This window comes from Pygocentrus nattereri, chromosome 20 (genome assembly GCF_015220715.1).
Source record: "Pygocentrus nattereri isolate fPygNat1 chromosome 20, fPygNat1.pri, whole genome shotgun sequence".
In the NCBI taxonomy this organism is placed as follows: Eukaryota; Metazoa; Chordata; class Actinopteri; order Characiformes; family Serrasalmidae; genus Pygocentrus; species Pygocentrus nattereri.
This window is the reverse complement of record NC_051230.1, coordinates 32,131,728-32,143,866: the sequence shown is the minus strand read 5'-3', so window position 1 is coordinate 32,143,866 and position 12,139 is coordinate 32,131,728. Positions and strand designations below refer to the sequence as shown.

Below are 12,139 nucleotides of genomic sequence, written 5' to 3'. Positions count from 1 at the left end.
TGGTGGAGAGAGAGAGAGAGAATTAGACAGTAAAACAGGTCCCTCCCCACTAATACATCATTTATATCTCCACACAAGGAACTCATACAAGCTTATATCTGACAGGGACGTCACTAGGCAGCAAAAAGTGTGGAGAAAAGTGAAAGTGCAAAAGTACTGAGTTTAAACAGCTTATTTAATGAAACAAAGGAATTTACAGTGTAAACCAGGAAAAAAGTGTACGTAACTGATACCTATAAGGAGAAAGACAACACTTTTGTTAGTTAAAAATCTATGTACAATATAGAAATATATAGAAAAATGTCAGTTCTGTTATGAGATGCGCCTGATTTCATGAATAAAGTGAAAGCCTGAGATAATCACTTAAATACTATGGTTATGGTAATGCAGCAGTAGATGTGGTCATTACTGTAAGCGCCCATCTTGTCTGTATACACAAAGCTGAGTGATCATTAATCAGATGTTTTTGAATTATGATCATTGCATATCATGTTATTTTTGTTATAAGCTTTGTTGCGGCCCTTTTGGCTCTAGTCTCGTATGAGGAGGTGAGGAGAGGAGAGACAAACTGTGGCTGCCTAACCAATACTGAGCTCTGTATTGTTGCTGTTATTAGAATAAAATCCTCATTACAAAAACACAGCGCAGTAAAGCTTAAACCCTCAATCCATAAACCTTCCAGACTAAACGATCATAAAATCAGAAGTTCAGCCCAAGAAGATGATGCGCTGCTTCCTCTGACTCTCTCGACTGAGCATGAAGACTCAGACTTTAAGAGCTGCTGGATGATGAGGCTCCGTCAGAAGCTGTAAAACATGCAAAATATTTAAATCACTCAAATATTCATGAAAAAAGGCGTATAACCCAGCAAATCCATAAAGTTTAGAAATGTACACAAACATTTTACACTTAACCTTTTTAAAAATGTAATAAAAGCTTAATAGATAGTGTAATATCCCATTACATTGCTGAAAACTTATTACATTTACAAGATGATTAATACATATTTACACTATCCGTTCGGGGACAAACTGAAAAAAGATTTACCTAAAAATGGAATAACTGTATGCTACGAAAGGGATAAATGCACAGTCTACACTTTAAGCTCACGTGTTTATCCACATGAGAACTCCAGCCAAAACAATGAGCACGAGGAGCAGAACAGCCACGTGTGCACAAATGCTGATAACCCTCCATCTAAAACATGAGAACGTTTCATCAGTGTAGACTCTGTTAGTTGTATCATGAATACAAGGAATAACAGTAACTTAAAGACAGCAGGTTTGTACCTCCTGACAGGTCAGACACCAACAGCACCACCTGCTCCTCCAGGCTGCTGTGCTGAATGATGCAGGTGTAGTTGTGTCTGTTCAGCTCCTCAGGTGAGACGGTCAGAACGCTCCTCTTCTGGAAGGTTCCATCCTGGTTGGGCAGCGTCTCTCTGAGCTCCACGTCCTTATGCAGATCCTCTCCATCCTTCTGCCAGGAGATCATCACTGCTTTGGGGAAGAAACCTGTAGCATGACACACCACTGGAGAAGAAGAGTCCTTCTGAGACAGAGACATCTCAGGAGAGACTGGAGAGAGAAGGGGAGGGGAGGGGTGGGTCCATCAAACAATGCCACACTTAATTTAAATTAATTTAACTGACAATTCCTAATATTCAAATGAGTAGAAAACATGGTGCCACTTTAATTATGCATTTATTCTTCTTGGATGTTGTAAGCTCCACTAACTGAAAACAGCAAATTCCTACACTGGACACTGGTCTTTATCTTATACTATACTGGCAAAAGTATTCGCTCGTCTGCCTTCACATGCATATGATATAGGGTGAGATCCCATTCTTAGTCCATGATATGGGTTTAATATGTCAGACCACCCTTTGCAGCTATAATAGCTTCAACTCTTCTGGGAAGGTTTTCCACAACGGTTTGGAAAGTGTATATGGGAATTTTTGACCGTTCTTCCAGAAGCACATTTGTGAGGTCAGACACTGATGTTGGACGAGACGGTATGGCTTGCAGCCTGCGATATAATTCTTTCCAAAGGTGGTCTAATGGGTTGAGGTCAGGCAGGCCAGTCAAGTTCTTCCATACCAAACTGGCTCATCCATGTCTTTATGGACCTGCTTTGTGCACTGGTGTGCAGTCATGTTGGAACAGGAAGGGGTCGTCCCCAAACTGTTCCCACAAAGTTGGGAGCATGAAATTGTCCAAAATCTCTTGGTCTGTTGAAGCTTTCACTGGAAGTAAGGGGCCGGGCTCAACTCCTGAAAAACAACCCCACACCATAATCCTCCCGCCACCAAACTTTACACTCAGCACAATGCAGTCACACAAGTACTGTTCTGTTGGCAACCACCAAACCCAGACTCGTCCAGTGGATTCCAACTGCGCTTGATGTAAGGCTTGGATGCAGCTGCTTGGTCATGGAAACCCATTCCATGAAGCTCTCTAAACTGTTCTTGAGCTCATCTGAAGGTCACATGAAGTTTGGAGGTCTGTAGCAATTCATTCTGCAGAAAGTTGGTGACCTCTGCACACTATGCACCTTAGCATCCGCTGACCGCTCTGTCATTTTACATGGCCGACCACTTCGTGGCTGAGTTGCTGTCGTTCCCAATCACTTCCACTTTGTTATAATCCCACTGACAGTTGACTGTGGAATATTTAGTGGAAATTTCACGACTGGACTGCACAGGTGGCGTCCGATCACGGTACCACGCTGGAATTCACTGAGCTCCTGAGAGCGACCCATTCTTTCACTAATGTCTGTAGAAGCAGTCTGCAGGCCTAGGGGCTTGGCTTTATACACCTGTGGCCATGGAAGTGATTGAAACACCTGAATTCAATGATTTGAATGGGTGACTGAATACTTTTGGCAATATAGGGTATATTAAGATTTTTTTTATAAACGATAAACAACAGTTGGGTGCTTCAAGTAGCAGAGGCTGCAGTTACAGTAACAGTACTTTACCTTTCCTGCCCAGAGTGGAGTTGCCATATTCCACATACTTCCTTAAATAGTCGACACAGTCATTGTCCAGATAGTGCTTCCTGAAATGTGGATCTCCAGCAGCCTCCCACTTGAGTTTGGTACCAAGAGCTTTTTGATGAGCTGCAGTCCAGGTTAAAGTTTTCAGATCCAGAATGAGGAATTCTTCTCCATCATAATTAAACTGGAAATATCCTGTGACAGAGCCATTTTTATCTAGGTTACAGCCAGACCTCCTCAGTAAAGTATGAACCCCTACAGAGACACAAAAACAAAAAAAAACATTTCATACAGACTACACATAGTACTGCCTGGAAAGAGTCCTCACACCCATACAACCTTAGATTTTAAAAGTGTACATCATTGTAACATAGGGGCTAAAGCAGGTTGCAATAAGCAGATAGCAGATAAGAGGCTTTATTAAGGACAATCTAAACAACAGGCAGGGGTCAAAACAAGCAGACAATAGCAAAAGCAGACGCATGTTAACAAAATCAGGAGACAAAGCGAGAGTCAAAACAGCACTGGTGGAGCAACTCAGGTAGCTGGCACTGGATCAAAATGGGCAGCTAGCACCGGAGCTGCTTGGAGAACCAGAACTGTAGCCTTGCATGGAGTCCTGTGAGGAGTCAGCACAGGAGACCTGTGAGCTGGAACAGGAGCTGTCCGTTGAGAAGGAACTGGAATCTTCCAGGCACAAGAGCAGGGTCAACTCCAGCTTTGGTTGTCACCCCAATTGGGGTGATTAGAGGAGCCACCACAGGTTAGGCATCTCAGAGAACTACCAAAGGCATGGTACTTTGGGGTTGCATGATAAGGGCAGGCTTTCATGAGCCAGTGCTCATTCCATAGCAGAAGCCTTGGAACCCTCTACTGTCTCACTGGTGTTTTCCAGACCTCTGGGCAGGGCAATGGAACCCAGTGCTGGCTGGCTTGTGTTCTCCAGAGCTCTGGCTGGGGCTGTGTGAAGCCTCTTGATATACTCTCTGTAACATAAATGATGAAGCAGGTTGCAAAAGCAAAAGGGGTCAAAGCACAAGCAAGCAAAACCAAAAGGCATATCCGTATCAGCAGAACAAAGAGACAAAGCGAAGGTCAAAACAAGAAAATACAGGGATGTATGTGAGGCAGGTAACACGTCAAGGATCACCTGCAGGTGTGCAAGTGGAAGGAGCTGGGAAGGAGCTAGAAAAGAGAAAGAATAGAGCACATGGCTTACTACTGCACAGGCCTAGTTTGTGATCGTGTTACAGTGGTAAGAAACATGAATAAGTTTGAAGGGTTTAAGCTCCTCTTTACTGGTACGATCTGTAAGTGAAGGATTCGCTCACCATCTGTCTGATCAAACCTCTTCATTAAGATAGCCAGATTAGCCTTGAAGATCTCTTGAACTCGATCCTGCTTCTGTGTCTCACTGGTCCAGTAATCTTCACGCACATTCTTCTGCATCCACTCTGTCTTTGGAATCATCTTCTTGATGTTGCTGTCATAGTATACAAACTGCTCTTCATCCACCAGACCCACCACAATGTACTCTGGGAAATCTATTCCTGGGGTGGTTGCAGTGATGATGTATTGGAGGGAGTGGAACGCTGTTGAGACAAAAACAGTCAACACTGTAATTGGTAATCAGTGTTAGGGCTTGGAATATTATTATCTAAGGGTCTGAGGTGATGATGATGAGATGATCCATTTGTCTTTGACTTAACACAAAGCACTCCCTGAAGTCCAAGTAGAAAGAATCTCTACATGGTAGCTCTAAAAGAGTTCATTAGTGAAAACTGAACTAAGAAACTGTACAAAATTCAACAGCATAAACACAAACTGCAAATCTGTTATAGAAGAGGGAAAAGAAGATAGCGTTGAATTCAACATATCTAGCCCAGAGACAGAGAGGCTCAGCATTTGACACTGATATTCTGTGATTTAATGAGGCTGTATCATACAGCATCTTTTCTTATCTCAGGTTAGGAAATCTTAACTTTCTCTATTGAAGTCGACAATCAACTGTCACGTCTGTAACCTAGCAACCGACCATACACACACAGCTGAAAGACAAACACACAATCAAGTTAGTCAGACAGCTAACAATAGCTACCGTCACTGGTGTAAAGAAAGCCAAATAAAACTAAAAAACTGAGAGTTAATAATGTTGTGTCAGCTATTCGTGCTGTTTATTCAGAGCATCGCTGCTCTCAGTTTCAGTTTCATTACCCAAACACTTTAGCCGAGCTCACCAACGTTACTCCTCCTAATAAAGACATGTTCAGCTCCGTCTCCTCATCATTCACCACCTTCACTGTAATATTTTATCAATATTAACACGTGAAGGTGATAAGAGGGGACAGTGGAGATCGTGTCTGCAGGCTTTTCAACGCTGTTAGAAAAGAAAAGAAAAAAAAAGAGAAAGTCAAATCACCGTTTTCAGTGTAGATAAATGCATCATCATTATGCTGGATATACTGAACTGTGCTGTCTGTCACCTCATAAAACAGAAAAAGGTGGTCAAAACAGAAGACGCTCTACAGTTTATCTTAAAGTTAAGAAAGTATTTAGGATATTGTGGCAACTTGGGATGTTTCTGTAATACAGTTTTCTTATCCGGAAATAAGATTATAGACTTAAGAGCTGTTCTGTAATGGCCTCTGTCATAACTTCAGTATTAACTAATAAACTAACTAATAAAGCAGATCTCAAACAAGAATTTTCTGTAATATTGCCCCAGGATATTAACATCTCTTAAACGCTGGACGTTACTACCGCCAAAACCAGCCCAAGTTGTGTTTTAGGTGCTGGTTTGTTTTGGTTTTTTTTAGGTTTGTCTTTACTGGTATGATCTTCAATTAAGCATTCACTCACCACTTCATTATAATAGCTAAATTAGCTTTGAAGATCTCGAGCTCCTTCCTTTGTGCATCATACACATTTTGTCGTAGATCTTCAGGCTTGAACTGACTGCCCAATCGCAAGACTGACTGAGGAAATGAACGTATGACTTGGCTACATGGCCTGCAATATAAACCAGCCATGCGCAGCAACAAGTCCTGAACTGCTCCAGCCAGGCCTGGAACCACAACAAAGGAAACTCAAACAAACACTCCAAACATGCATTCGTTACAGATCATCTGATTGCGTGAAATATATACAGCAACATAATGGCAAAAAAATAACCTACCACTATTGGCTACTCGTTTAAAGGCTCAGCACAGTGGTGTCAAAGTCCCCCAGAATATCTGAATGTGTAGACAGCCAAGCTACACATATCACAGCTGCACATACAGGGGGATCTGACCCGCTCATCGCTTTCTGAGATTTTCTGGAGTTTTTATTCGATATTTTGCATGTGCAATTTAAATGTTCATGTTTACAATGTCATCCGTCTTACTTGTCAGTTAAGAAGTTTCAAGTTTTCCTTTGGCAGTATGTCTGGGATCACTGTATTGTTGTAGGATGAAGCACCGCCCAGTGTGTTTGGAGGCTTGAACTTGGGCTGATAGGATGTTTCTATACACTACAGAATTCACTTTATGGCTACTTCATTGTTGAAGATGAGGCCATGACAGCCATACCGGCCCAGGCCATAACACCCCCACCACCATGTTTCACAGATGAGGTTGTCTGCTTTAGATCTTGGGCAGTTCCTTTTCACCTGCACACTTGGTCACTCTGATACAAGTTAATCTTGGTCTCATCTGTCCACGAGACCTTTATCTACAACTCTGCACACTTTAACCTGGCCATCTGTTTTTTGTGTTGCTGGTTTGCGTTATGCAGTGTAGCCTCTGTATGGTACACCAATTAAAAAGCAAATAAAGGCAAAATAAGTCAATTGAACTAAAGGACGAAAACGAAAAAAGGTAGCCTTTTGTGTAGACGTTAGAAAACGATGGGCTGTAATACCTCCAGAGTCCACCAGCACTCTCTGAGAAACAACAGCGTAGATTATTTTTACCTACAGCTTTAAAGCGGTGCTGGAGCGAGAGGAAGTTCTCTGGAGGTTCTGGATGGTAAACAGAACGTCTATATTTGTGTTGTAGTCATGGTGACCCCTGGTTTCCATCACCACCACTGTGAAGACATCTTAAGACTCTGAATGGCTGTCTCTCGCTGAAAATAAATAGATAAGCTTTGCGTGTTTTTTTTTAATGGTTTGACATCACAAAGGATCTTAATGGTTTAGCAGGTGGCCAATTAGTACAAATGCATTTGATGGTTTCCTAATCGGATTTAAGTATTATACAGGAAAACTAGTTCTCTGTTAGATTCCATTAAGGCCAATTCCCGTTAGACGGCAAGACCCTCTCAGCAGGGTTTGGGTCGCAACCACATAATTAAGCAGAAATTTTGAAGAATTGGTGGAATTCCTCTTTAACAGTGCTACTGAAGCTTTTTAAAGATATATATTTAAAAACTCAACTGTAAAACAAGGGCACGCGGCACACTCTCAAGTTATTACAGAACTACGAGTTAAAATGTCCTTTTTCCAAACTAAAGCGGTGCAATTCTCCCACTTCAACCTAAAAGAGGAACGTCGAAAACAGGCTGACTTTCCTAAACGGCAGGCAGGGCTAGCTAGCTGCTCTGAGGAGACACCCAGCCACTTTAGCCTGCTGTTCACTGCAGAAAACCACGGCGGAGCACTCATTTACAGATTCATGCACTGAAATGAAACCTAATGTAAAATAAGGGCTGGAAAAGGAAAGGTAAGTTTTCCCCCCAACAGGCCTTCTGCGTTTACTCTCAGCACCAGCAGTGGGGCTGCCTCACACTTGAGTGCCATATGGACACTGTTCACCCCAGAACCTGACTTCACAGCCTCAAACAGCCGTGTTTTACTGTTACTGTCCATATTTATTCTGTGTGTATTCAGCTCAGCATAAACCAGCTGCTCCTACCGCAGAGCAGAGGCGCCAGGCCCTTTGTTTACAACCTGCAGGTCTGGACCAGCAGCTCCACTTGACTTACCCGCTTCTGCGCTGAGCAGCAGTAGAAGGAGACACTTCTGCACATGTTTATAGTCCATTAACCAGCAACGACGAGTATTTTGTACATGTAACAAATATCCTTTAGCCAGGATTACATGGTTGAGATTGCTTCATCCCAACAGGAGTTCCAGCAGTCCTCAAAGAAAAGATTCAGATTTATGACGGTTTCACCATCAACATTACACACAAAACTCAGACACGTGTAGGTTTACTGGTGGTTTTGGATGGAAAATAAAATGTGTGGTGTGGACATGGCGACCCCTGGTTCTTATGACCACCACTTTTTTTTTTTTTTTTTTTTTAAAGTTGGTAAATTTCTCTACACACAAATTATTTCACCAAATCACTCTGACTGTTTACAGCTTAACCATCGAATTATGTGGGAAATTTTGAAATGAGAAATTGGTGGTGTTCCCCTGTAGACTTAAGTTGTATCTGAATGGTTTAAAAGAGAAACTAATAATTAACATGTTACCACGATAAAGCAGTCTTTTCTGTTATGAAGCTGGTTGCTGGTCTTTACTGTTGGCTTTGGCGCCCTCTGGCGTTGGGTTTTATATTTATCCAAGTCTGACTGACTTAATGTCTTTCTACAAGATGACGTTCAGCACTTCCACTGTTCCTAAGTGACCATTTAAGAATCTCATTTGCTTAAGGAGGCTGACCAGCTAAAGTTTTAATCTTCACAGGTTGTTAAGTTACAGGTTACTTACCTGCTTTTATATTTAAAGAATCAGTTTATTGGTCATGACCCCACATTTTCTCTCAGGCACTGTGGGATCAGCAACAGGCAGCATTAAAAGACTGAACTGGTGGTGGATTAGAAACTGGAGGAACAGGTCAACAGAGCTTCTGAAGCAGTTTTAGTAAAAATCAACCACAATAAAACGGTTACAAAACAAACTTGACCACACCCGCCTACACAAGGAAACAAGCCAGCTACTCTACACTCCCCTACCCAGCATTCAATAGTGCTCTCTGACCTACAGAAGTGGACAGAGTGGACGTCTACATGGTGTGAATGTGTAGGTGGCACCTCTTCCCTGTTTGAAACCCCAGATCGTACAAATAATCAATCACATTGATCAAGTTGAAAGTAGTAAAAGCAGGTAAACCACCAAAACTAACACACCCCCAACACAAAAGCCTGAACCTACACCACAGCACACATTTAGGCCTGTCCAAGGTTCAGCCACCTTGAAGGCCTCTTTTAAAGCATAGGCTCCTCCCCCAACTACATGAGTCAGGCCTCTGATTGGTCAGAGGTCCTCCTCACATGATTGATTGCAAAGCAGGTACACCTGTTAAAATACATGCTTACTAACTGAGCCAGGCTACATTTAATGAAGAATACTAGAAAATAACTTTCGTAAATCCCATCGTCCTGTAAATAATCACTGCAGCTTGTCATTTCTATCACTATAGTTAGTTCAGGTTAAGCTGGAGTTTTGACTGTGGCACCCAGTTCTCAGTGTCTCAAACAGGACAGGCCTTCAGGAGCTTCAGCTCAGCAGCTGGTCCTTTAGACTTTAGTAACCAAACATGTCCAAACATTTAAAACCATGATCCCAAACAGAAACTCATTCAGTCCCAGTGAGCTTCAGAGTGAGTGGATGGCTCAGATCTACATCTGCAGTCATCGCTCAGGCACAGTCAGGGAGAAAGTATACTGTGTCCAGCTGTGGAGATCATAAAGAGAGAGCTGGGTAGATCCCCACAGCTCAGCTAAAAGGCCAAAGTTAAAATAAAAGCATCTGTTCAAATCCTCAATGATGAAGATACACCAAGAAAAAAATTAGCCTTAAAGTCAGGAGACAAATATAACATTTAATCACAAACATAAAGCATTGCTAATGTGAACAGTACAAATAAAGACCCATTAAAAAAAACAGACATGGCTTACACAGCAGGGCACTATATAACTAAATACGTACTGTTAATAAATATTACAAAAGTTTTATTTACAACTTCTGTACAATTGATTTTATGCATTACAATAAAATATTTATTGCATTATTCCATTCTGTTGAATATATTGCACATTTAACACCAATTTTGCTTGCAAAACAAGTCACAAAACAAATGTGTGGCTCAAAACGCAGATAAACCCAAATATAAAGTATCAAATTCTCTCTTTAACATCAATACAACTGTATGTAAAACTGCATTGTTGTTTCTAAGTGAAAGTAACATCCTCTACAGAGAACACGCCTCTACACGTTTTAATGCACTATTTAATTCAATGTTTGAAAAATTATAATGTCATTACTTTTGCTTTGGCTACATGTTGTTTTATTTTTCCTGATATTAAATTCAGTAAGTAAACAGTAATTGTGTATTAAAATGTGCAGAAGTCTGTCTCTGTAGAGGATGTTCCCTTATTTATATATGTTTCAGAAAACTAACAAAACGTGGAATTTAACTATAACTATAGATTAATGGACTGAAATATTTTACCATTTGACCATTTTACACAAGGTAGTGTTAGGAGTCTTGCCCAAGGAGAGGGAGTCTGAGGGCTGGTCTGACCTGGTACTAATCCGTAATCTGACACTGAAGAACATGTTTAGGCCCTGCAGGTTCTCTAATGGCACTGCTTAAAGTTAGGAGTGGGTGGTATACCAGGGAAAAGTGAACCGGTATGGCGTTTTCTCATTATATGAATTTTGCTGCTCTATGGATGCTGTAATTTACATTTACAGCATTTGGCTGACGTGATCATTTCACACAGGTAGGCGAAGGTAGTGTTAGGAGTCTTGCCCAAGGACTCTTATTGGTATAGTGTAGGTTGCTGCCCTGGTGGTGGACTGACCCCCAGTCTACAGTGTAGAAGGCAGAGGTGTTACCCACTACACTATACCGATCCCTGTAATACGGGTGTGCACACGGCGAACATTTGTCCAGATGTGGTGTTACTTTCCAAGTGTTTCCATTTTAACTCCTTTGTTTCGCTCAATTAGACAAAACAGATTAATCCTGTGACTCAGGGTTGCCAGATTTGCAGTTTTTCTGCCATTCATTTACTGATGCTATTATTAATGTTTTCACCTTTTTTTCTGTATTGTAACTATCAGATTGTTACTGTGTGAATAATGGAAAATACTGTGATATGAATAAGTTCATATTGCCCACTCCTACTTGAATTTGAGCCATTTGGTGAATCCACAATAAAGAAATAATATCCTGACCATGAAGACACTCAACTGAGTTGTAACACACATTGAAAGCACTTGATCTGCAACACTGCAAAAACCTCATATTGTGTAAGAAAGACTCTCTGTAATAAACCTGAAGACCTTTGGTCTTTAGGAGCTGATGGATGGTGAGGCTTCCTCAGAAGCTGTAAAACAAGTAAGACAATTAAACACTCAAATACACATGATAAAGAGATGCATAACCCAACAGTGTAATAATGCCCAGAAATGTCATACAAATTTAGCAATTTAGCACTTAACTAGTTCAAAAACCCAATAAGGTACAAACTGCCCCACAATTCAATACGATGTGTCAAGTAATAACGTAATAATATTTGTACTGTTAGTGTAATAACTTCCCATCCATCCATCCATCCATCCATCCATCCATCCATCCATCCATCCATTTTCTAAGCCGCTTCTCCATCAGGGTCGCAGGGGGGTTGCTGGAGCCTATCCCAGCAGTCTTCGGGCGGAAGGCAGGATACACCCTGGACAGGTTGCCAGTCCATCGCAGGGCAGACACACAGACACAGACAGTCACTCACACCTAGGGGCAATTTAGCACGTCCAATTGGCCTGATTGCATGTCTTTGGACTGTGGGAGGAAACCCACACAGACATAGGGAGAACATGCAAACTCCACACAGAGAGGACCCTGGTCACCCGGCCGGGGAATCGAACCCAGGCCCTCCTTGCTGTGAGGCGACAGCGCTACCCACCACGCCACCGTGCCACCCTGTAATAACTTTATTATGAAATTAAAATAAAATAATAATAACAAAATAAATAATAAAATAAAATTATTGGAAATTCACTGTCACTAATTTGAGAACAAAGTGAAAAAAGATCACCCTTAAAATGTGATGAATTCCCATTAATAAAAATGATTATATTATCTGTAAAAATATCACTGCTTAACTGTAGTATATAAGTGTATAAGTTTTTGGGAAATTATTACAA

General features: G+C 41.4%; 1 protein-coding gene across 1 annotated transcript; it reads right to left on the bottom strand.

The window, feature by feature from the left end:
* Window positions 1-1,114: 1,114 nt before the first annotated feature.
* Window positions 1,115-7,777, bottom strand: LOC119261800 (class I histocompatibility antigen, F10 alpha chain-like). The gene is made up of 6 exons (XM_037531537.1): window positions 7,736-7,777; window positions 6,898-6,919; window positions 4,329-4,613; window positions 2,980-3,252; window positions 1,290-1,577; window positions 1,115-1,197 (listed from the first exon to the last, which is right to left on the bottom strand). Exons 1-6 carry the CDS (start codon window positions 7,775-7,777, stop codon window positions 1,115-1,117), a joined length of 993 nt encoding a protein of 330 aa, XP_037387434.1.
* Between the last annotated feature and the right edge of the window lie 4,362 nt (window positions 7,778-12,139).

What these genes read in the sequence shown, in the direction of transcription:
- LOC119261800 (XM_037531537.1), bottom strand. Translation starts at nt 7,777, where the DNA reads ATGGCACTCAAGTGTGAGGCAGCCCCACTGCTGGTGCTGAGA. An exon ending in CCCCACTGCTGGTGCTGAGA is followed by an intron (nt 6,920 to 7,735) that starts GTAAACGCAGAA and finishes GTTGTTTCTCAG; the next exon opens with AGAGTGCTGGTGGACTCTGG. An exon ending in GGTGTCTGACCTGTCAGGAG is followed by an intron (nt 1,198 to 1,289) that starts GTACAAACCTGC and finishes CTCATGTTTTAG; the next exon opens with ATGGAGGGTTATCAGCATTT.